Genomic DNA, 26135 nt, shown 5'->3' with positions numbered 1-26135 from the left:
TTTTTTAGCTCTGTAAAGAAAGTTGCTGGCCTTTTGAGTGGAATTGTATTGACCATGTAGTTCACTTTTGGTAACGTGGCTATTTTAGCATTAGTTCTGATGACCCTCAAACAAGGGCAAGCTTTCCATTTTCTAATGTCTTCTTAGTTTCTTTCTTCAGTGTTCTATAATTTTCATTGCAGAGGTCCTTGCTTCTGATTAGATTGATTTCCAGTTATTTAATTTTTTGGAAGCTTTTGTGAATGGGATTTCTTTCTTAGTATACTCATTACTGTTGTACAGGAGTGCTAGTAATTTTTGTGTAATGATTTTATATCCTGTACTTAATTTATCAGATCTAAAAATTTTCTTGTAGGTTTTTGGAACTTCTATATAAAGAATTATAGCATCTGAAGATAAGGATGATTTGATTTCTTCTTTTCCTATTTATATCCCTTTTCTTTCTTTTGCCTGATTGCTCTGGCTAATGTTTTGCATATTGTGTTGAAGAGGAATAGTGAGACTGGACACCATTGTTTCATTTCTGATTTTAATGGAAATGTGTTTAGTTTTTACCCATTCAGTATGATGTTAGCTGTATGTTTGTCATATATAGCTTCTACAAGTTTGGGGTAAGATCCTTCTATACCTGTTTTCATCAGGCTTTTTATACCTGAATATCGGATTTTGTTGAAGACATTTTCTGTGTCTATTGAGATTACTATATGATTTTATCCTTGATTGTATTTATGTTGTATATTACATTAACTTACATAGATTAAAATATTCTTGCATCACTGGGATGAAATCAACTTACTTGGTCATGGTGTATGATCTTTTTAGTGGGTTGCTGAGTTCAGTTGGCAAGGATCTTAGAAGATTTTTGTGTATATGTTTATTAAGAATTTTTTGTAGTTTGTTTTTTGAGTCTTTTATTTTGTTGTCAGAGTAATGCTAGCATCATAGAATGAATTCAGAAGCATTTCTTCTCTTTCTATTACATGGAAAAGTTTCAAAAGCATTGGTATTATTTCTTCTTTAAGTGTCTGGTAAAATTCAGCTGAAAATCTTTCAGGTCCTTGGCTTTTGTAGGGTGGTAGAGGTTTTATTATTGCATAAATTTCATTGCTTGTTATTGGTCTATTTAGGATTTTAAAAAATATCTTCTTGGTTCAATTTTGATAGGCCATATGTGTCTAGGAATTAATCTACTCTATATTCTACGTGTAAGTTTTCACAATAATTTCTAATAACCCTATGGATTTCTGTAGCATATATTATGGTTTCACCTTTTTTCATTTCAAACTTAATTAACGTGAGCTTTCTTACTCTTCTGGGTGATTTTGACTAAGGGTTTATCAATCTTTTTAATCTTTTCAATGAGGCAATTCTTTGATTTATTAATCTTTTGTATTGTTTTTAGTCTCAGTCTCATTAATTTCTGCTCTGTCTTTTATTATCTCTTTTTGTTATTGGTTTTAGGTGTGATTTATTCTTGATTTTGTAGGATCTTGAAATATATCATTAGGTTATTTGTAGGGAATCACTCTGGTTTTCTAATGTAGGTACTCACAGCTCTAACCTTCCCTTTAGAGCTGCTTTCATTGTGTCCTATGGATTTTGATATGTTGTTTCCATTATCTTTTAATTCTAGAAATTTTTAAATTTTCCCCTAATTTCTCTGTGACATGCATTGATCATTCAATCTCCATAGATTTTTTTCATTAGGTTATTTGTAGGGAATCACTCTGGTTTTCTAATGTAGGTACTCACAGCTCTAACCTTCCCTTTAGAGCTGCTTTCATTGTGTCCTATGGATTTTGATATGTTGTTTCCATTATCTTTTAATTCTAGAAATTTTTAAATTTTCCCCTAATTTCTCTGTGACATGCATTGATCATTCAATCTCCATAGATTTTTTTTTAATTTCTGTGGTTTCTTTTGCTATTGGTTTCTGTTTTCATTTAATTGTTATCTGTAGGGTATATGAGATTATTTCAGATGTTTTTTTTTTTTGTACTTATTGATATTTGCTTTCTGGCTTAAAAGATCGTCTATTCTGTAGAAAATACTTTGGGCTGTACTGTTGGATGAAACACTCCGTAAATATCTGTTAAGTCCTTTTGATCTTCAGTATATTTTAATGTTACTGTTTCCTTACTTTTTTTTTTTTTTGGTCTGATTGACCTGTCTCTTTTGTTAGAGTGGAGGATTGAACCCTTCCCCAACTATGATTGTATTGGTTTCTATCTGTCCTTTTATGTCAAATAGTGTTTGTTTTATGAAATTAGGTGAACTGATGTTTAGCTTGTATATGTATTTTAAATTACCTCTTATTGGTGAATTGTCCCTTTATCAATATGTAGTGAGCTTACTTTTCTCTTCTGATCAGGTTTAGCTTGAAGCAAATTTTGTTAGATATAAGTATTGCTACTCTGCTTGCTTTGGAGCATCATTTGCTTGGTTTATCATCCCTTCACTTTTAGTCTGTGAATATCTTTGCAGACGAGGTGTGTCTCTTGTAGCCAGTATATAACGAGTCTTGGTTTTTTACCTAATCTTCCAGTCTGTGTCTTAATTGGAGAGCTAAGACCATTTATGTTGTGTTATTATTGAAAGGCATGTCCTGTCATTTTATTGTTTTTTCCAGTGTTTAATTAATTTCTCTTTCTGATTTTTTTATTCTCACAGTGAGATTCATTATTTTCTTTGGTCTCATGGGGCTTGTTGTCCTCATCATCTGTGTTTAGGATTCTCTTTAGTATTTTCAATAATGTTAGCTTGGTGGTCATGCATTGCTTTAGTTTATCCTTATCATAGAAGGTCTGTATTTCTTTGATCTTGCAGGATAGCCTTGCAGGATATAGTAACATAGGTTGGTGATTATTTTCTTTTAGGGTTTGAAAAATATTATCCCAAGCCCTTCTGCCTGTAATGTTTTCTGCTGTGAAATCTGCTGTTGTTTGGACAGAGTTTGTCCTTATAAGTTATTTGGTATTTCTCTCTAAAAGCTTCTAATTTTTTGTCTTTGTTTTGAGTTTCTAGCATCTAAATTGTGATGTGTTATGGAGAGATTATTTTCTGGCCATATCTTCTGGGATCTAAATGCCTCCTTTACCTGAGTATCCATCTCATCCCACAGATTTGGGAAATTTTTTGTAATGCTTTCAGTGGGTAGAATTTTTATGTCTTTGGTTGGCACTTTGACATCCTCTTCAAGATTGATGATTCTTAAGTTTATTCTTTTCGAGTTGTCCAGGATCTCTTGACTAATCTTTTCATTGTTTTTTGTGCTTTTTTCATTATTATTGACTGAATGGTCTAGTACATCCACCTTGTCTTCAAGACCTGGTAACCTTTTTCTGATTCATCTTGCCTACTGCTGAGACTTTCAATGGAGTTTTTATTTGACTGGTTGAAGTTTTTATCTCCAGGATTTCTGCTTGATTTTTTTTATAACCACTATTTCATTACTGTAGTGGTCTTTATACCCTGCATTGTCTTCAATTTATTCAGGTGCTTATTTATGTATTATTTAAGCTCATTGATCATCTTAATAATTGATTCATTTAGTTGCTTGTCTCTTCTTTGATCCCATTAATCATTTTAACTAGCATTGTTTTTTTCTTCGGAATTTTACCCACTTTAGGATCAATGGGATCAGCTTGGGGGAGTTAAGAATTTTGTGGAGACATCCTGCTGCCTTGTTTTCCCATTACAGCTGTGGTTTTCCATAGAGGTTTGCAGGTCAGACAGGAATACTATCTTTTACTCTTGTGTGGGAGTCCTTTCATGAGAAAATTTTGCTTTGTGATGTGTCCGGGGTAGTTGCTATGTCTGTGGGTGAGTTTCTCACTTGTCTGAAGGCTACCTCCAGCCCCATAACACTTTTGGGATAGGAGAGAGTACCAGTGGCATCACCAATTGAAAAGTTAACCACATATAATATCAGGTGATTAAAGACTTGTTTTAAGACATGGCTTCTAATTTATAGACAGGGATGTAATAAAATATAACAGCCTGGAAAAAATAAAATTTAATGATATTTAGATTAATCCTAATAATATATATACACATATATATATATATGCACACACATACATATATATATATGTATATATGAAAACTATAAAAGAGAAAAAGAAAAAAGAGAAAGGAAGATGAAAGGGTAAGAGCTGTTGGGGGAAGTAAAGCGAGCAGAACAAGGAGCGAATATAAACAGAAGTTGAGAAAAGAGATACGGATCTTGTGTACAATTATTCAACTAATAGTGAAACTAAGTTAGATATCTCTACAAAGCAACCATTGATGTGGGAATGTATGATAATATGGTCTATGTAGAAGCAAAGACAGAATCCTGATTCATACAGTTATTCCACACATATTGGAAGGCAAATCCTGATAGACTGAACCAAAATACTGACCGAGAAGAAAAAAGAAAGGAAAAAGAAAAGGTTCAGCCATCCTGTGGTGCTGGTTACGATGGTATCCCAGGCAGCTTGGCAGTGCTGCTGTGTTTAGACCACCATGTTCTGGAGCCTCTAGTTTTCTCAGGTCTTTAGCTGGCAGGGCACTGAGGGTTCACCAGAAAGTCTCAGCCTCAGGCTCTGAGCTTCACTCCTGCCTTGGTCGCTGCAGCTGTCCGTGCCCTGTTCTTGCCTCTCCAGCTCCCACCATACTGTCATGAGCCCTGACTCTCCCTGGCCACAATTACATTGGCATCTGTGCCCGAACAGACATAGCTTCAGCTTCCACCTAGCCAGCAGCTTCTCTCTGGGTTGCAGACCCTGCCATGCCCATGTACGCACACTAGCCTGAGTCAGGATCATTCAGTCATTCTCCCTCTTCCCCAGTGCTTGATGTTTCTAGCCCCGCTGCCTCTGCTCCCTGCATGTCTCTCTGTTCCCCTGTTACTGCAGTGCCCAGGTTCTGGGAGGTGTTCCTACAAGAATATCTTTGACTCTGGGGTCCCTGTGCCAGCAGGACACCTGCTCAGGCCAGCTGGTACTGAGGCAGTGGTGTCCATGCTGGGCGCTGAGCATACCTGCTCCATCAGCTTCTCTAACTGGAGGACTTTGTCCTTTTTACACCCTAGATTACTCTCCAAATCTGTGCTGCAAGCGGAGTTGGGTGGGCCAGCAGCTTCTTATTCCAGCTGCCCCTCTCTGGATTTCTCCTCTTTACTATGACTCTCAAGCCTACCTACTCACTTGGGTGAATGTCTCAGAGCCCTCTATTAGTGCTGTTGCCTTTAGTCCTCCATGATTGGATCTATATTCCTAAGGTCTATTTTTCTATCACTAGGCCTCTAGAGACCGCCTCATAGAATTGGTCTCAAATTTTCTAGAAACCAAGCAGTTTTACCTGGGCTTTTGAAGAGACGCCAACCCCTACCAAGAGCTTGTAGCTGAGTTTTCCTTTTTCTGTTTCTTTCTGGGGACCCACCTCCTACTTACATGGCTAGTTGAAAGTAGACATTCATGCCTTGCCAGAATCCTCCTGTTGCATGGAGACACATAGCCTTGGATTCTGGCTGGAGATGAGCAGGTCCACGTGGAGGCTATCTGTGCAGAGGTCTTGTACCTTCTCCAGCATGGCCTCTGTCCACCAGCATTTGTTTTCCTGGAAGCAGCCTCTTTGCAAATAGGTGGACATCTCTCTACCTTGGTGTTCACATCTAAAAAGCAAGTTAGAGCTAGTCATTCAACTTAATTCATTTCAGAAACAGATTTAAGCTCTTACTGTGTGGCAGTGTTTATGTTAGTTATCTCACAAATTTTCTCTCTCTCTCTCTCTCTCAATTCCCATATACCCCTTTAAACTGAGAATTTTTCATTTTCATTTTATAGCATGTTCTACTAGGGAGAATGGCATGCACAAGATCTGGAGGCCTTATACTGCAGTGTGTCTCTGTCAAAGACTGAGAGTACAAAGCATTGAGAGGGGAATCACAGAAGAGAGCAGCCACCAGGGCAGTGCCCTTAGAGGTACCATGTGGCAGGATTTGTGTCTGAGATGACTGTGCAAGGTATAAAGGAAGAGTTCGAGTGAGAGATGAGGGTGCCCAGACCATGTAGGGGCAGTGTTAGGGGTTATTAAGAGAGGATATCTTAGAGGGGAAACTCCTATCCAGCAGGTGATGGGTCCAAGTGGCAGAGTACAGAGCACTGTGCTTCCCATGGTGCTGGCTGCAGCTGACCCTTGCTCCAGTGATGTCCTGCCTGCCTTCCCCAAATTCCCTCACAGTGCTGGGTAGCCTCATTGAGGGAGTTGCAGTGCCAAAGGCTCCCACAGCTGGGCCAGCCCTAAAGCGCAAAGATCTGGCCTTTGACTGCAGTGGATCACACTGCTTTATTCTGGGAACTTGCATCAGGTTCAACCTCCAACCACATTCTGGGCGTTCCTGCATTGTTTCTCCTGTGGAACATCCAATGCACAGAGAATGGCCTTTACCTCAAGGGAGAGCCCTGCAAGGGCTGGTGGCTGTGGTAGTAGTGACTATGGCTGCAAAAGCTTGTAGAAGCCAGGGACACCAGCTTCCTTGTGAGCAGACTGCAAGTGGAATAGGGGATTGGAGGTTGGGGCTGATGTTTGCTCAGGCTTCTGATCTGCAAGCTATAGAAGCCACACAGGATCCCTTCATTCCTTTCAAAGACTAAGGAGAAGAGGATGAGAGGTGTGGGGAGACACAAGTTCATTTTGGTAATAGCCCTCTGGTTCTGTGTGTTAGAACTGTGCTAGGATCCAGTCACTGGCGAGAGCCCTGTAGAAGTCCACAGCTCACCCACATTGAAATCAGGAGCTCCTCAGCTCCTTTATTTGTCTCTTCCATTCTTCTGAAAATGAAAGTGCATGCAAAGAGCTTAGGACAGTCTTAGTGCACAGAGCTGTTGCCATCTGCATGCCACAGGGAGTCAGTCAGGCCTGCTACACTGCAATGCACCTCACCAGGGGTACAGATCATATTGTATTTTATTATCAAAATAAAATCTAAGAATGTTAAATTGTTATTTCAGTATCACTCAGCAGTTGAGTGTGAGTAGAGTGGAGATTTAATTTTACCCACTCAGTGGACATTGATTGAATACATACCATATTAATGCTCTGCTGAAGACACTAGTGTTTAGCAGTGGGCAAATCTGGCCCAGGTTGAGATGAATCCAAAGCTGTCCGGGGTCCTATCAAGACCACCAGCCTGAGCTGCACATGTGGTCACTTGGGAATTGTTCTTATGAAATGAGTTAGTGAGAAACAAGGCATAAATCTCCAGGGTGGCTAATGAATCAGGCCCTTCCAGGTCTCTCCCTGCTTACAATAGAGTCTGTAGGTTGACAGGAGGCCAGCCCCTTACCGGAAGAGGGGAAGAGTAAGTGGGCCAGGTGGAAACAATTCCAAGGGAGGATCAAAAAGATGTTTTGAGAAGAACATAAAAGAGAAGCAAATGAAGGAGACTCCCTCCCAAGTCAAAGTTGGGGAAGGAATATCTCTTTTCCCTACTATTTTTTATATTTTGTCTTTCTGTGAAACATGATTAGGATGTACCTTCCTAGCAAGAGACCCATCCATCCATCCATCCATCCACTTCCCCATTATTCCATCTGTCTACCCTTACGTTCGTGTATCCATCAGTCCACCCACTCACTCACCCACACGTCATTGTAGCCACCAAACCCATCCACCACTTGTCCACTCATCTTTCCATTCACGCACACATGTACCCACTATGCATTCATCCACCAAACATTTATTAAGCACCAGCCATGTGCCTTTGTTAGTGATGGATTCTAGAAATCAGCACCTAAGGACCTGAGATCCATGATGATAAACACATTTATGATCTGACAGTGTACATTTTGCCATGAAAGAGGGTGATTTGGGAACTGTGAAAGGCCTACCTATGCCTAGAAAAGAGCATTGCTCAAGCTTGTTTCTTTGAACTAGAATGCATACCCGCTCCCAAGCAGATGCATTTGTGGGAGGGCTGAGGGCTTTCCTTGGCCTTTCTGAGTCATTTTCTGCTTTTTCCTCTCCATTTCAGACCTCTCTGCATTCATAGGTTTGTTGAGTACCTTAAATCATTGTGAACAGAAGAGCTAGAGAGAAAAAGGGAAATTCTGGGGGTGCTACTCTGGGCCACAGCTGGGGCAGTGCTGTCGGCTCTGCCCAGATTTGTGAGTGTAGGTATAGGTGGGGCTGTAGGTCAAAGGGCCCTGCTGTCTGAATAGCACCAGCTATAAGTGTGTGGCTGGGAGTTCATGAATGTGTGGAGAAGAGAAATCTTCACATTGTCAAGGACTAACAGCTTCAAATTATCTTTTTGGAAAAAAAATAAGGCCTAAAAACCCAAGCCAACTCCTAGGAAGTTTATATTCTTTTATAACAGCATCTCTTTTGAGTCTGTAGTCTAGAGGGGAGAAGAGATATGAAAACAGTTTTGCAGGGGTGGAGGTGAGGGGCTGGGTTCTGCAGAGCTGGCAGGAATGTTGGGGGGGGTAGTTTTATTGCATAAATACTCCCCCGGGTCACTAGGGCCAGAGACCCAATTCTGTTATGATGTCTCCTGTAGTAGCAGGGTCAGCTTCCCAGGAACCATCGGAGGGAGCTCTTTAACATCATCCGGGCGCTGACTTGCTGCTTCCCCTTGACCCAGGGTCTGCTTTCGGTCAGCAGGGGTCATCATTCGGGCACCCTCTTGCTGCTTCTGTAACATCTGCCTTCCTCTCATTTCTCACACCTGTGCTGTGGGAGGCACCTGACATAGGGCCCATGCTGCACAGCGAGGACATGGGACAAGGGCAGACAAGACAAGGCTTTTCAGCAGTGACCACTCCAGGGGACACTTGCAGGGGAAGCACGTGGCTCTACTTGGATGTGTCATGGTGGCAGTGAAGGATGAGAGCCGGCGTGAGCTGCTGCTGGACAGGCATGATGTAGTGGATGTTTCTGATGCCTCCTCTGCATGGCCTGTCCCTGACTTCTGCTTCACTGTGGAGGATACTTCCCACCGCACAGGTTCCCTTCTAGGCCCAGCTTCCCTGCAGACAGCTAACTGATTAGCAGATCCCAAATGTGTTCCATGGTGGCAGTTCCTTCCTGTGCAGCAATTGCTGGAGTCTCTGCTACTTCTTCACTACCACACGGTCACATGGGCCACCACTCTCCCAAGGTCAGCAGTGACTAGAGTGGTCTTTGTGAGACTCAGGTCTGATCATCACCCTTCTCCCTGAAGTCCTTTCTGTTACTCTCTAGTGTGTTCCACAAGGCTCTGCATGGCTCTAGGTCCTGCCCTGTCCTTACTGTGCCACTCACACTGTCGTATTAAACTGCTTTCTGTCTTCAAACCCATTGGTCAGCCAACTCTGGTGATGGGGTGAATCCAACACATTGTCATTTTGGTGAATAATGTTCCATCAGTGCACAGTTGTTCCCATTGGTTGATATGTTGTCTGGTGCTGCTCTCAGATGATGACAGCAAGCAGTTACAAATGAGATAGGAAGGCCCTCGAAGCCTAAAATCCTTTCCATCTGGTCCTTTGTGGAGAACTCTTGTGGAGCCTGTCCTAACTGGCCTCATTCCTCTATACCTTCATGTCTTTGCAAATGTCCTTCCCTCTCTTTATCCCACTGAGCCTGCTGCTAGTCCTTCCCGCCATCCTTTGCTACCTGAGCAGGTCAGTTTCCTGCTGCTTATCACATTGGTTCTCCTTATTTTTATCTTATTTTATTTTTTGTACCGGGAATCAAACTCAGGTCCTTTTGCGCGTGAGGCAGGCAGAAGACCTCTGAGCTAAATCCCTGGCCCTGGTTCTCCTCATTGACACATGTACCACCTCCCACTCCCATTCCTGATGTAGCAATAGGTCTTATCCTATGGGACCTCCAGCACTCACAGCGATGTTTAAGAAGCACCAGGAAGCCAGGGGCTCATGGCATAATATTGGGCTCCACATCTTACCATTGCATCCTATGTTGCCCTGCTTTCTGTCTCTGGAAATCCAGAGACTTTCACTGCCTTTGTCTTTGCAGATCTCCAACCTCTACCTGTATGACAGTGTTCTGATGCTGGCCAACGCCTTCCACAGGAAGTTGGAGGACCGGAAGTGGCACAGCATGGCAAGTCTCAACTGCATACGGAAGTCCACCAAGCCATGGAATGGAGGGAGGTCCATGCTAGACACGATAAAAAAGGTGTGTGTGTAAGGGACATACTCTCCTGGGGGGGCCAAAGCTGGGGACAGATCCCTTCTTGTAAACCCCACTGTTTGCCCATCTAGCAGCTAGCCTGAAGCTGGAATCTCTGTGGGGCAGTCCTCAGTCTTCTTTGCAGACTTCTCTCTGTCACTTCCTGTGCCTGCATTTGAAAGCTAGAGGAGCTGTGCTTCAAGGATTGTGTTATTATTATGGTCTTCTCTTTAATATAAGGAGACTGGGCTTTAGAAAGGTTAAATAACTTGCCCAAGGTCATCAGTAAGTAAGATGTGAAGGCAGCTGACTACTCTGTCTGTCAGATACCCCTCTGTGCAGGCTGCTACCCTTCCATGAGATTGGTCTCCATTGGCACTGCCATGTTCCGATCAGATAGGACCTCAGTATGTGTGGACACACTGTGTGTGTGAAGTGTGTCATGTTTAGCAGGCTGGATTTGAAGTGAATTGGATAATGCGCACAAGACTTGTGAGAGTGAATTGGCTTTTAGGGGCTTCAAAAAAGCATTTAGGGAAATCTGTAGTGTTCGGAGTTTTTGTCACAATAAATCGTGCATTGTTTCAATTGTAGTGAACCTGTTCTGATGTTGGTTTAAATTTATTGCAGATCAGTACACATTTGGGCCCCTTCAGGGCCAGCTTGGTCTCTGGGACTCTCTGATGGGACCTAACACGGGGTGACATCTTTACCCCAGGTTTGAAGAGAGCAGCATGGTGGGGGACTCACCACAGCTCATCTAGCCCCTGCTGCTTGCTGCTCTGTGAAGGCCCTGAACTGGAGAGGGATGTGCGGCTGGCAGTCACCACAGCCAGTCCTTCAGGTCACCGTGCTCAGTATACCTGGTCTCCTTTGGTCCGGAGAGCTCTGTAATGTGGATGTTTAACTTCAGGGTGAGCTGCAAGATGGGCACTGATTCGCCCAAGGCAGTCTCCAAGCCAGGACTGGAGCAATGCTTATATTTGTTTCGCTGCAAGTTCCAGCTGTGTGTTAGATATGGCTCTTCGTAACTTGTGACCTTCATTTTCATTAGGCTAAGAAAAGCCCCTGAAGCAGGTTGCACGGTGAGAGTAGGTATCCTGAGGGAGGGACAGGCTGTCAGTCTTTCATCCCATGGTTTGTGTACTACCTGGCACAGAGCAGGGGCTGTGAACACACTGACTGCATGAAGGCCAAGTGCAAGCCTTAGGGATTTCCCATTAGCCAGTGGTCTGAGAATCACTGATCTTGCTCTCAGGCTATTTGACCGCCAGCCACAAAGTCTTTGTTACAGGCTGTCCACTGCCTCCTCTTGACCCTCATTACTTCCTTCCTGGTGATCTTTTTCTTCTTCTACCCTAAGAATATTTCCCCACCCTCCAATGCCCTTTCCTCCTCTCCCACAGGGCCACATCACCGGCCTCACGGGGGTGATGGAGTTTCGGGAGGACAGCTCGAATCCCTATGTCCAATTTGAAATCCTTGGTACGACCTATAGTGAAACCTTTGGCAAAGACATGCGCAAGGTAAGCCTCATTGTCCTCACCTCCCAGTGGCACGATGACGTCTGCAACAACCAGAGGACCCTGGGTTCCTAGCAAGTGTTAACTGGCATGGAAATCCCATCTCTTGCTCTGTCTCTGTCCCCTGCCTCCTGTTGCTTCTGCTCCTGCTGCTGCTTCTGTTGCCCTCACTGTTGGTGTTTAGGAGGCTTGCTGGGGAGGGAGAGTAGAGAGATTTGCAGACAGGATGTGCCACTGGTACAGTTTCTCTGAGTCCAGGTGGGGCCCCTTGGAACCACTGAGCCACTTGCAATGTGTAGCGCTCTTTGGACTAGTGGGGGCACCATGTGGAGGCTTGAAGGGGCAACGTATTTTCCCAGACGGGTGAAATCAGCTCAGCTGTGGGGACAAATGTGACTTATGGCTGAGGCTGGAGACAGAGGTTATAGCCAGAATGTCCTCCAGATCCAAGGTTGAGACAAGGCCATGAAGAGAAAAATAGGCCACAAGGAGGGGGAAATGGGGAGTGCTGGAGCCCAGTGGAGAGGGAAGTGAGAGACAGGTGAGCAGAATAACTGGGGTAGGGCTTGGTTTATGTACTCCTGGTGCAGACGGTAGGGCTGAGGGGTCCTCCCGGTCACATATTGCCTCCTCTTCCTTCTTTTATGGGGAATGGAGGACAGTTTCTCAGAATCAAGGCAAACAGGAAAGTTAAAATATCATCTAGCCACATGTGTTAGCCATCTGGCCTTTTATCCAGAGTGGAGACCCCCAAAGGTAAGAGGGGACCTGTGGGGCTAAGAATCCAATAGGATTTTGGAACAAGTCATCAATATGGCAAGGAACAGGTTGGAGTAATTATCCAAATGAGAGACCTCAGTGTGGAGCCAGTGATGGGTGTGCAGGTAAGGGCAGTGGCCTGGCCAACCTGCTCTCTTGGCTGCATTCCCAGAAAGGGCCGGAGAAGGGAATGTGCATGGTGTAAAGCAGCCACAGGGCTCAGACTTCTTGAGGAAGAATGAAAGCATTCACTGATTGCATATACTCAGGCATGGGCATGTGCACTAACATACGTGCTCACACACACACACACACACACACACACACACATTTCCACAAACTCACAAGTAGGATGTGTCCACCAATGGCAGTGCTCCGGAGATGAAGGACAGAACTTGCAGGTAATGAGCTCTTAGCGGTGGCTGGATAAAGACCCTTCTAGCCATGCCTCCAACACTGGCTGGGACAACGGAGAGCTGGACAGTGGTTAAGGAATGTGTGGGTATTGAGAATCTGGGAGGGTAGGGGACTTCTTTGGTTTTGTCACTGGACAACCAGAGTAGAAGGAGGCATGTTTGTAGGAGGAAGGAGAGTGGCAGAGCAGGGAGAGATCATGGATAACACAGGTAGAAGGACTGACTTCCCAGGAAGAAGCTAGGATGGCCTGAGGACAGTGGGGGACTTCCTGCCCACCTAGTAATGAAAGAGGGAGTCACAGGTTTGTCACACAACTTCTAGGAGATCTAAATGTTGTTATGCAGTGACCGACACCCATGTCTTGCTGATATCTCGGAGCCTCAAGGTTTGCTTGTGGGGCCATCCAGGGGTTGTTGCCTTCCCAGGACATCCTGTGGGGCAGTGTGACCTGCACTGTCAAGAGTTGCCTGATGCTGAGAGGCTTGGCTGGGAGCTGCAGGTGACAGTCATTGTTGGTCTGGGTCATGACCGTAAGGAAAAGGGGCTTGTGTGGGGATACCCACCTAGTAAAGGGACATGTTCAGTCACTCTGGTATGACGGAGCTGGCAGAATGTGGTGCCTGCTGGAAGGACTCTTTGTATCAGCCACAACATTGGGCACCTTCCTTGGTCCCTGAGAGTTCCCCTGAGGCCCCAGCTGCTGCCTTCTGTGCCGCCCTGAAACTTCCTTTCAGGTCTGTTCTAACACTGAGGTCCCCACAATCAGAAGAATGTGGGCAGTGGGTGTTCCCTGATTCCTCTCAGCAGCTGACACTCCAACCCCAGGCCTGACACCCTGCTGGCCACTCCCAGTATCTGAGAGAGGGAGGGAGGCCCTGTGTCCTCTACTTCCTGTTTCAGGTGTCTGAGCCTTCCATGTTGCCAAGGCAACACTCCTCAAAAACCCTGAAGCCAATGGGAGCTGGAATCTCTCAGTATAAGGAGCTTCTGAGCAGGAGGCCAGAATGTAATTGAGTTGGAAAGGAAGCTGATTTTCAAGTGGGCTTTATTTTAAAATGTACCCTTTTGTCATTTTAAAATCTGCCCTTAATAACTGCATATCCCAGTTGTTATCTGTCTGCCTAGCAGCTTATCTCTGGTAAGGAGACGTTATCTGGAAAGCATGGAATGGGATTTGCCCTGGCAAATGTTTGTTATTCAGGCCCAGGGTGCATGAAATTGTGATTTGGGGGGTGGCTTCATGATAAAGCAAAGGGCAGTGATTAGGACAGTGTCCCAGGCAAGGGCATCTTTTGAAAGCAGGGCTGACTTGTGGCTCCCAGTGGAAGGTGCTGGGAAGGCAGGTGACTTATGGAATAATATAAAGGATATTAAAATAAATAGAAAATGGGGCCAGCATCAGATTTGAGGGTACAGTTAGGATCCTGAGCCACACAAAAGCAGGGTCAAGATCAGACCCTTCCCCAAAGGCAGCTTTCTGGCCACACCCCATACAGAGCTGCAAGGGAACCATCCTGAGAGATTGCTGGATGTCATTGTGCTAGACAGGGTCAAGAGTCCCTGTAAGATGAAATATATCTGTGTGTGTGTGTGTGTGTGTGTGTGTGTGTATAAACTGAAAAACAACCATAAGAAACAAAGCCACACAAAAATCCAGCCATTTGTTGAAGATTGAAACCAAGAGGAATTGTTTAAATTAAGGAATAAATGGATATTTTTCTTAAACTAAATACCCTGGAGGGAAATCAAAAAGAGGGTGAGTCATCCAGGCGGTTTAGATTAAGTGGCACCAAGAGACTGTGGATTACTCAGCCCCTGCATAGGAGGGAAGGAGTGGGTGATCGCCTTTCACTGCAGGGTGCTGGCCAAACACTAATTAAATTATCTCATCCAGGAAGTGTGTTCTTATGGAGGGAGCGCTGGATGGCGAAATGAAAGGTTTATGTCGCCAGCTTGCTGTGTAACACTAGGCAAAAACATCCATGTTTCTGTGCCACCATGGCATGGGTATGCCACCAGGGGCAGTGTTTTCTGGGAAGTCACTGGGAGTTGGAAGGCATTGATTTCAAAGGTATCCTGTTTCACCTTATTGGAGGTCCTCTCTCTTCAGCTCACAGACCTTGGAAACAAATTCAGCTTCATAGATTTCTACTTGGCTTTGTTTCTCTTTGCTTAGACACAAATGGTCAAAGGGGTAATCCCATGAGGGTGCCCATTATGTCCTTAGGTGTTGGCACCAACTGGACCAGATCTGTTGGAAAACACCTTTCTCAAGGGGGAGGTGTGTGGGAAGCTGCTTGGAATGGGGCAAGGAGGAGCAGGGCAGGAGCTCCTCACATCTATCACCTGTGTTTAAAGGTGCATTCTGTATGTTAGCTCATTGACTCTGGGCCCTTGTTTTGCTCTTGGCTCAGCCTTTCCTGGGGTTTTGCAGTCACCCACTTTTCGAACCTTGCAATGCCCTACGGTGCAGCTCCTCAGCATACCATGTTCTGAAGTCAGAAGGAAGAAGGGTGGGCCTCTTGGAAGCCCTGAGCAAGTACAACTGAGCCCACAAAGCCCCATAAGCCTGGGCAGGGCCCAGTTCTTCTTGAGTGCCTGGCAGCAGATACCCACTCCTTATAAAGGCCAAGGGGTGAGTGGTGTGGGAGCATCACCTCAAAGGAGATTTCATTTTGGAGGCTGTTTTGGTGCTGGAGTGATCAGTGGGAGGAGGAAAACATGGTTGTGTCTTCCCCCCACAAGCATGTCTCGCCTGGACTGTGAAACCAGTTTCCCTTAGGAAACATTTTTCCATGACCTGATTGCTGAGCTTGGCTGTCCTTCTCTGTCACAATGGTATTGGTGTAGGAACCTGTTTCCTTCTGCTAACGTAGGGACCCTGAGTGCAGTGAAACCCTGGGAAAGTTGCCAAATACCTGCAGGCTTTTTGAACCTTGTTTCCCAGGGGTGGTATCCACCTGACTCATGGGCACAGGGGAAGGCACTGTAATTCTTTGAGAAGGAGAGTGAGGAAAGGGCAGGAGCATCCACACAGTATGTGGGTTTGCTTTATGCCTAACTCCCAGGACTAAGGAGTCCCTCATAGCTGTTTTCTGCTTCTTTGTAAAGGGAGAATTGAATTAGGATTGAGAGAGGTTGGGGAAATATTTAGTCACTTGTGTACTTAGTCTTTTCTCCAGCCTGTGAAGTCTGGTCAAGCAAGAGCTTACTTGACCCCAAATTTGTTAAGCAGTTATAGAAGCTCTTATGTGTGTTTGAAATCAGTGAGGACTTGGGGGCAGGGAGCCCTGAGGCTCCCTTTGCATTAACTCTTGTCTCCAACATGTCTCAGTAGTTTTCTATGCAGTTTCACTTGGGGACCTGAGTCCTAGAGATTGGAGAGACCTGATTATGTCTCACCAACAGTATGTGGCTATGCTGGGGCTGGAAGGCAGGTGTGTGTGGGTGTGGCAGAGGACCCACAACACCCTTTCTTGACTGGAAGCAATGAAGTTCTGTGAGAAGCCTTTGCCCACTGTCTGCTCACATCTCTGCTTCCTCCCCAGAGCCAATGTTAGGACATCAACACCCCTTTCGGTCACTGCCCCCATCCCTTCCTCTTGCCAGAGCCTGCTAACTTCAAGTTGTCTCACCACTCGGCCTTGCCTCAGCCTCCCCATCCCAGCAATACTCCCAGGAAATGGGAGAGCTTTCTTCTCCTTTTCCAGTTTAAGATGCTTCTTCTTCTGTCTTCTCTGTCAATTTCTATTCTCCATAAAAGTCAGCTTTAGGGCAGGAATCAAATGCCTGCCTCAGTGCCAAGCCTGCAGGAGGGCTGGTAACTCCAAGTAGTAATTGCTCATTACACAGCATTCGCCACCCTGTAAGACCCCAGTCCTCCCTTGCTCGGAAGTATGTCATTATCATTCTCCTCTGAGTCTGCTACACTATGTTAGAAACTGTCCCACATTCTGGAGTTCAGAAGTTCCACTTGGTGAGTGTGGTGAGTGAGGCTGTGCTGAAAAGGCACCTTAGAGACAGGCTAGCTCTGGTGATACAACAGAGGCCACTGGTGCCAGGAGCTTCACACCAGCGAGGAGGGGGCTGGAGGTGGCGGTGGCTTGGGGACAGACAGCCAGAGTACTGTGCGGTTGTCTCCTGTAAGCTGCTGTAAGAGGCGCCTGGCTGTGAACAGGGAGTTGCCAGAGAGAAATAAACTCCAGTCTCTCTGTGGATTAACATTCTTGTGGCGTATTTTCTTGGTAAAATGTCAACTGTTCAGAACCCCAAGTGCAAAAACTGCTTTTGACTGAGCTGAGACCCAAAACAAACACTGCCGTCTCATCTGAGTAAAGGCAGAAGCTACAGATGCTATTAGTATTTCATTTTAAGTAACATTTCATCAATACATGCTCATTTGGGGTGGGATGTTTAGAAAATACAGATAAATGAAATGAAAAATATAAAAGTCAGCTATAATCTCTGAACCAAGAAATAAATACTGTTTGCATTTCTGGTGCATTTCCTTTAGTTTTTTTCCCTTCCTCCGTATACAGATAGAGATAGTGTTATATGTATTTATCAAATTGCTATTTATTGTACACATATTTTATATCTTGACTTTTCCACTTAACATTATATTGGGAGTATTTTCTCATTTCTTTGACTATTCTTTGCAGCTATAATTTTTTAATAGAAAGGCATTACTCAGCCTACAGGGAGCTATCATTTATTTAATCTTCCTATTCAGTGAATATCCATGCATTTTCACCCTATTGTAGAATGGTACCAAAATGAGCATCCAAAGCACATACAGTTTTAATTATAATTATATTTATTTCTTCATTATACATTTTTAAAGAAGTAAATTTACCATGAAAGGGTAGTAATTCTTTTTGATGTATTTGATATATATTTTCAAATTTATTATAGAAAGGCTTAATAATTTTTACATCTATGCGTAGTTTATAGAAGTCAGTGTTATATCTTATGCTCAAGTAAAGGATATATATATACACACACACACACATATATATATACACACATATGTATATAAATGTTTGCTAATTTAGTAGCAATATACAAAATAGTGTTGATAAATTTATATCTTATAAAGTTCTACATTTAAAAATATGATCATTTATCATTTTCTTTTTGCATTTTATAAATCACGACTCGAGTCCTCTGTACATTTGTATCAAGGATAGAATTTTTCTTGTCAATTCATGAAATTCTTTCAGGGGAGAATTGATAGTTACTTGTGTCAAATATTTTGTCTCAATAAACTGTTTTGCCTTTGAAATGAAAAATCTTCACATTGAGACATTTAAAATCCTATGTGGTTAAATACTTAGATTTTTTTTTTATTTGCAAAATTTTTCTGTTTGTACTTTTCAGAAAGTGATATCCAGTTTGTAGAGTAGACACTATTTACTTGTACTTTCTTCTAGTTATTTTTGTGGTTTGATTTTCTTTCAGCAAAATCAGCCATCTGCCTGGGATGGATTTTGAATGAGCTGTGATGAGATGGCCTAGCTTCTACATGTTTTAATGTGGTTCCCACCACCACAGATACAGTATAACTGCCTTTACCCATTGCCTTGAATTTCATGTCTTATTCTAAACTACATGAAAATTTGTATATATCTCCTCATTGATTTTAAGAAAATTCTTAGTCTTTTTTTGTCTCCCAGCTTCAATTTAATTCATTTATGGGTATTATTGGAATGTGCTTGTCTATATGTAACAAAATGCCCCCTCATGTATTAAATAACAGAAAGATGTCATCTCACACTCAGAGAGGCCTGGACCTAGGATAGGTGGCACTTGGCCATTTCCATCGTTTATGGCTCAGACCAAAGGCACAGGCACAGCCTTAATTTTCCCGAAGGTTTCAGGCTGGCTGTGTCAGTTCTAATGGTCATACCCAGGAAGATGGTGGCACAAAGGTGGCAGGAGTGCGTCCTTTTCTGTGTATCCTTTCTCTGTGAGTGAGATGAGCTTTCCTAGGAGCTGGCCTTAACCTCCTGATTGCAGTGGAGGTTCTCCACTGAGATGCACAGGTCACAGGGACACAGTTTGTGTCCTGCATGTATCAGTGTGTGTCCTCTTCCTGACGTGGACAAAGGATCACTTAGTCTTTTGTACTTTGGTGTTACGGCTTGTATCTAGATGTCCCCTCAAAGCCTCATATGCTCATAAATGCGGCTTTGTGGAGGTGGCTAGATCTAGGGTGTGTAGTGCTGGAATTAAAAGAGTATGATAATCAAACTGGTTTAGCCTATGTCTGGGGATGGGTAATGGAAGGCCCACCCCCAGTGAGGGTGGCACCAACTAGTACGCTTGTGACCTGGATGAGATAAAAGAGAAAGAGAGGCTCCGTGGCGCTGCTTGCTGCCTCGTGCCTGCTCTGCCATGGACTACTTCCCCTCTGCCATTCCACCCTGCCTTAGAGCCAGCAGACTCTTGGCTGAAACTCTACACACAGTGAGCTAAGATGAACCCCTTTTTGGGGGATAGGCTATCAGGGATCAAACTTAGGACCTCATGCTTGCGAGGCAGGTGGCAGAACCACTGAGGTAAATCCTCAGCCCTAAGATAAACCTTTGAACTTTGGGTGTTGGGTATTTTTTCTCAGCAATGAGGAAAGTAGCTGAGACATTCAGTGGACAGAACTCTTGAAAGTTGGAAAGAATTTGACTATTAACTACTCCGGTCTAATTGTTGGATTTGGAGATATTGCCTTGATATCCTGGAAAAAATTTCTCAGCTTCTACATTTCATGGAGTCATTTTTAGTAATTTATTTCACTGAAAATCTCACCAAATTCATTACTTAAGGTTTTATAGTATTTACAAATAATACTAAAATAGCTGTTAGCTATTTAAAATAGCTGTCCTTTTCATTTATGTATATATGTATATTTATTTATTGGTACGTTGTAGATACATAATACAGTTACATTCATCATTGGAATCTTGTACCTTTACATTACGTATCTTGGATTTTGTTTTTTCCCCATGCCATTAGCCTTCCTTCTTCCCTCCACTCTTCCCTATTTATTAAGACTTTGCTTCCATTATTTTTCCTTTTCTCTTATTTTTTCTCTTCCTTTTTACCTTTCCCCTACCCCTCCCATTTGCCCAACACCTTTAGACTTTTTGTTCCTTTTGCAAAATATCAATTATACATTTTGACCCTTATTTACACTTTTAGTTCATCACACCAGAGAAACTATATAGTATTTACTCAAATGTGTCCTATTAATTTCACTTAAGAGTATGTCCTCAGTGTGTATCCACTTAGCTATAAATGTCTCTAGTTTCTCATTATTTATGGCTGAGTAGTACTCCATTTTTTAAAAACATATCTTCTTTATCCAGTCTCCAGTTGATGGGCAGTTGGGTTGTTTCCTAGTTTTAGCTATTACAAACTGTGCCACTATAAGCATAAGTAAGCATATATCACTGCGGTATGATTCATTACTTCTTTTGGGAAGATACCCAGCAGAGGGACGGCTGGGTCAAATGGAACCTCCAGTCCCAGCTCTTTGAGGTATCTCCATATTGATTTCCACAGTGGTTACACCAGTCTGTACTCCCACCAACAATGAAGAAGTGTTCATTTTTCCCCACACCCCTGCCAGCATTTGTTATTGGTTGATTTCTTGATAGCAGCTATTCTTTCTGGGATGAGATGGAATCTCAGTGTTGTTTTCATCTGCATCTCTTGAATGACCAGAGATATTGAACATTTTTTTCATATATTTATTTGCTGCTTTTGCTTGTTTGTCTGAGAAATGTCTGTTCATTTCAGATGCCCATTTTTGAATTGGGTCTTTATATTTGGGGGGGCTGATTGTTTTGAGTTCTTTATATATTCTAGGTAGTAGACCTTTGTCTAAGGAACAGCTGGTAAAACTTTTTTCCCCCGACTTTGTAAGTTGTTTCTTAGTTCTGTTGGTGGTTTCTCTTGCACTGCAAAAGCTTTTTAAAAAGATGAGATTCTGGTTGTTTCTTTATGCTAGTTCCCATGCTACTGAGGATTTTTTCATAGTCTTATCTTATGCCAGTGTTTTCAAGCATTCTTGCTAGCTTATCTTCCAACAGGTTTAGTGTTTCTGTCTTAATATTTAGATCTTTAATCCACTTGGAATTTAGTTTAATACATGGTGAAAGATAGAAGTCTAGTTTTAATCTATGGCAAGTTGAAATCCACTTTTTTTCAACACCATTTATTAAAGAGGCTATCTTTCCTCTAGTGAGGATGGTTGGCTCATTTGTCAAAGATGAGGTAATTGAGTGTGTCTGGAGTTTCTGCATCTTCTAATGTATTCCACTGATCCTCAGGCCTGTTTCTTTGCCAGTACCATGCTGTTTTTAACACAGTGGCTTTGTAATATAGTTTCAAGTTGGGGATTGTTATACCCTCTGCCATGTCTCTGTTACATAGATTGCTTTTGCTGTTTTAAATCTCTTCTGATTCCAAATTATTTTTTGTATTATTTTCTCTGGTTCTGTGAAATATACTGTTGGGATTTCAATGAGGATTGCATTGAATCTGTATAACAGTTTTGGAAGTATGGCCATTTTCACTATATTGGTTCTTCTTACCCAGGAACAAGGGACATCTTTCCATTTTCTTATATCCTCTTTGATCTCTTTTTTCAGAGTGTTGTAGTTATCAATGTAGAGGACTTTTGCTTCCTTTATTAGATTGATTCCTAGCTATTTCATTTTTTTTGGATGCTATTGTGAAAGAGATTGTTTCCCTAATTTGTTTTTCAGTGAGTTTGTTATTTGCTTACAAGAAGGCTGCTGATTTTCGAGTGCTTACCTTATATCCAGCTAATCTACCGAATCTGTCAATTAAGTCTAGAGTCTTTTGGCAAAGTTTTTTTGGGTCTTCTATGTAGAGTATCATATTGCCAGCAAATAATGACATTTTAACTTCTTCCTTTCCTGTCTTTATTGCTTTTATTTTCTTCTCTTGTCTAATTGCTGTGGCTGTTTTCAAAACTATATTTAACAGAAGTGGTGATAGTGGATATCCTTGTCTTGTTACTGATTTCAGTGTGAAGGTTTTCTGTTCTTGACCATTTAGTATGATGTTGGCTGTTGAGTTTTCATAGATAGCCTTTATCAAGTTGAGATAAAGGCCATCTATTTCAATTTTCTGCAGGGTTTTAACCATGAATGGGTATTGAATTTTGTCAAATGCTTTTTCTGCATCTATAGAAATGATCCTATGGTTTCTGTCCTTAGTTCCTTTAATATAGTATATTGCACTTATTGCTTTATGTATGTTGCGCTGTTCCTGCATCCCTTGGATAAATCCAACTTGGTCAGGGTGTACAATCTTCTTGATGACCCTGTATATTCTGTTTGCCAGTACCTTATTGTGGATTTTTGCGTCTATGTTCATTAGGGAGATTGGCCTGTAGTTCTTGTTTTTGTTTGGGTCTTTCTCTGATTTTGGAATCAAAGTAACACTTGCTTCCAGGAATGAATTTGGACATATTGCTTCTCTTTCAAATTCACTAAAAAGTTTAAAGAGTAGTGGCAGTAGTTCTTCTCTAAATGTTTTGTAGCATTCAACAGTGAAGCCATCAGGACTTGGGCTTTTATCTGTTGGTAAGTTTTTAATTACATTTTCAATTTCATTGTAATTGGGGTGTTTAGCACTTTTATATCTTCTTCATTGAACTTTGGCAATTCATGTGTATCTAGAAATCTGTCCATTTCTTCTGTGTTGTCTATTTTATTAGAGTACAGGTTCTCGAAGCATGTATTGATGATCCTCTGGATTTCTTCTGGATCGTTTTGACTTCACCTTTTTCATTCCTAATTGCATGGATTTGAGCCTTTTCTTTCCTTTTTTGATAAGGTTAGATGAAGTTTTATCAATTTTATTTATTCTTTCAAAAAATCAACTCTTTGATTCTTTGATTTTTTGCCCCTTTTCATTCTTACTCTTATGTATTTATATTTTCTCACTTTATTTCTTGAGAAGAACTGGCAAACTTTTTAAAATTAAAATTTAAAAATGTTAGGTCTAATATTTTAAATCACTTTTGTTTATTTTGTTATTCTAATTAATTTATTTATTTTCATTCATACCTACTGCCTAATATTTGTTTCATCATTATTTCTTAAAGTTCTTATATGAGGTGTTTGATAATTTTTTTATTCTATCTGGTTTTGGGATGCTGTATACATATTCTAACTAACTAGAGTTGTGGCTAAATCTTAGTGGTTTTTCTAATGTAAGCTGGAGGATAACACTCATACAAAAATATGCCTAAATGTTAAGGGGATCACAATGAATTTTCTTTTTTTGTACTAAGGGATCGAACTCAGGACTTTGTGCTTATGAGGCAGGCAGTGGTACCACTGAGCTAAATCCCTGCCCCATGGTGAATTTTCAAAAAGTTAACACACCTTTTCAGTAAGCACTCGCATTGAGAGATAGAACATTCCCAATACCCAGAGGCCTCACTGTCACCCGCTTCTGGTCTCCATACCCACCGGTAGAATCACTTCTGTCTACCGCTCTTAGTTTTTTCTTTACTTCACTTGATATCATATAATATCACTCTGTACTATTCTGTAACTGACTTGTTTTGCTCTATATAAGGTTCATTATTATCTTCCTGTGTACTTTTAGATAATTTGTTCTTACTGTGCTTTAAAGTAAAGGTTTTATTACTATTAAGGTATGCTGAGGCCAACAAATAAGAAAACAACTGCCACTGTAAAAATAGCTTGTTTCTGACAGTTCCCAAGAAAAGGGAAAAATCACATCAAGGGACATGCTGGGACGTACCAGAGTCTATCAGAAAGTGGAGGAAAATATGAGATGCTTTATACTTATATTTCAAGAATGACATGCCTATTCTTGGCTCTTGGTATTACCTTATACATTTTAAATTTAGATTTTCATTTTCCAAAAATAAACTAAGATTTTTGACTGAGGCTGTATTGACTTAATTTTTTAATTAATTAAGTTTATTGGTACATTTTAGAAACACATAATAATCACATTTATCGTAGGAAATTTGTACATGCACATGTATGTCTTGATTCTTTTCCCCCCCATTTTCTTACCCTCTTTTCAATGCCCTTCCCCTCATTTACAAAAGCTTTGTTTCCATTTTCCTTCTTTTCTCATTTTTTCTTTTCCTTTTCTTTCATCCATTCCTCTCCTTAGTTCCCCTTCCCATTTGAACATTTTCTTCCTATTTCACAATATTCATTATACATTTTGGTCCTTATTTACACTTTTGGTTTCTCACACCAGAGAAAAAATGAAATTAAAGATGTAATGACAAATTTACCTTTACAAATAAGCCTTTATTTTCATGGATTCACTGCTGAATTCTACAAGAAATTTAGACAAGATCTAATGCCATTATTCTTCAAATCTTGAAAGTATACCAAAACCAGAGAAGAGTTTTGATACCAAAACCAGAGAAGGCTCCAACCAAAATAGAGACCTGCAGGCCAATCTTTGTAAGGAACATAGATGCAAAAATCCTCAATAAGATATTGGCAAACAGAATACAGCAAAACATTAAGAAGAGTTTACATTATGACCACTGAGTCAGATTAATTTCCAAAGATTCAGGGATGGTTCAACATATGAAAATCAGTAAATATAATATACCATATCAACAGAACCAAGGACAAAAATCAACCGATCATTTCAATAGACACAGAAAAACCATTTAACAAAGTCCAACACCCATTCATGATAAAAACCCCACAGAAAATTGGAATTGATGGTCTTTGTCTTCTGATGAAGGCCATTTATGACAAACCAACAGCCAGAATCATACTAAATAGTCTGAAAGCTTTTACTCTAAAATCAGAAACAAGACAAGGATGTCCATTATCACCACTCCTATTCAACATAGTTCTGGAAACAGCCAGAGCAATTAAACATGAGAAAGACAACAAAAAACAAAAGGACAGAAAAGGAAGAAGTTAAATTACCACTATTTGCAGTTTAAATGATATTCTACGTAGAAGACCCCAAACACTCCACCAAAGATATCTAGATTTAATAACCAAATTCAGTGGCATAGTTAGATACAAAGCCAACACTAAAAAATCAATAGCATTCCTGTACACAAATAGCAAATTCACTAAGAGAAATTAGGGAAACCACACTTTTCACAATTGCATAGAAAACAAAATGAAATACTTAGGAATCAATCTAACAAAGAAATAAAAGATCTTTACATTGCATTGACTTTAGATCAGTTTAGGAAGCATTAACATCTCACCAATATTGAGCAACCTAATTTATGAATGTAATGTACCCCTCAAACAATTTATGAGATGTGATTGAAAAATTCAATGCATATCTACATTTAAAAATTACACTAAGAACACATTGCCATTAATCCTCTCAGAATACCCCATCTTTCCTCAAACACACCTACCCCATCATTATTGCCACTTTCTGAAGCAGTTCTGCAAGTGTTCTTTCATGAGTGTCTTTAGGTGCATTGTTAAGGCTGTTTTGATGTACTGAATTGATTCAAAACATTTACCTTTCATGGTCATTTTGAATTCAGGGAAGAGCCAGAAGTTGAACAATGCAAAATCCAGTGAATGATGTGGATGGGTTAATAACATTTTTATGAGCCTGCCTTTCCATTGGCTGGCACTTGGCAATAGCATTCACTGTATTTTTTATTCTACCCTTCAAAGAGGACTTCCAGAAGTGCTTCAGAAAGTGACAACAATGATGATATAAGTATATTTGAAGTGAGGGAGAGTTTTTTGAGGGAGACTAAAGGTAATGTGCCTTTTACTGTAATAAAAATTTAAAAATTTTCTTTAAGCATAATATTTATTTCAGATTTTAGATATACATAATGATAACACTCATCATAGGAAATTTGCACCTGTACATAAATCCTGCCTCTTCTTTTTTTCCCGTTTCCTCCTCCCCTCCCTAAACATTAAAGCTTTGTTTTTATTTTTTCCTCTGATTTTTCACATTTTTTCCTTGTTCCTTCTATCCTTTCCCCCTCCCCTGTTCCCTGTTGTCTGTTCCCTTTCCCATTTGAACATTTTCTTCACATTTCCCAATATGTATTATACATTTTAGTCCTTATTTTCACTTTTGATTTCTCACACCATAGAAACAATGTGATATTTAAACATGTGTGTCTGATTTTTTTCACTTAAGAGTATGGTCTCAAGGTGCATCCATTTAGCTAGAAATGTCTCAAGCTTATCCTTCTTTATGGCAGAGTAGTATTACACCATATATATATATATA

The 26135-nt window shown here is 41.4% G+C and overlaps 1 protein-coding gene across 2 annotated transcripts in view; it reads left to right on the top strand.

Annotated features, from left to right (window-relative positions):
- Window positions 1–26135, top strand: part of Grid1 (glutamate ionotropic receptor delta type subunit 1) — a 652399-nt gene that overhangs the window by 418121 nt on the left and 208143 nt on the right. For both annotated transcript variants that reach the window (XM_033761721.1, XM_033761719.1), the window contains exons 6-7: window positions 10006–10167; window positions 11568–11687. In XM_033761721.1, the coding sequence (XP_033617612.1) occupies window positions 10006–10167; window positions 11568–11687 (282 nt within the window). The remainder of the gene's footprint in view (window positions 1–10005; window positions 10168–11567; window positions 11688–26135) is intronic.

The sequence above is a fragment of the Fukomys damarensis genome, unplaced genomic scaffold (assembly GCF_012274545.1).
Source record: "Fukomys damarensis isolate Sample0158 unplaced genomic scaffold, DMR_v1.0_HiC HiC_scaffold_1, whole genome shotgun sequence".
Classification (NCBI taxonomy): domain Eukaryota; kingdom Metazoa; phylum Chordata; class Mammalia; order Rodentia; family Bathyergidae; genus Fukomys; species Fukomys damarensis.
Note: the sequence above shows the minus strand (reverse complement) of the source record. Positions and strands in the feature narration are given on the sequence as shown.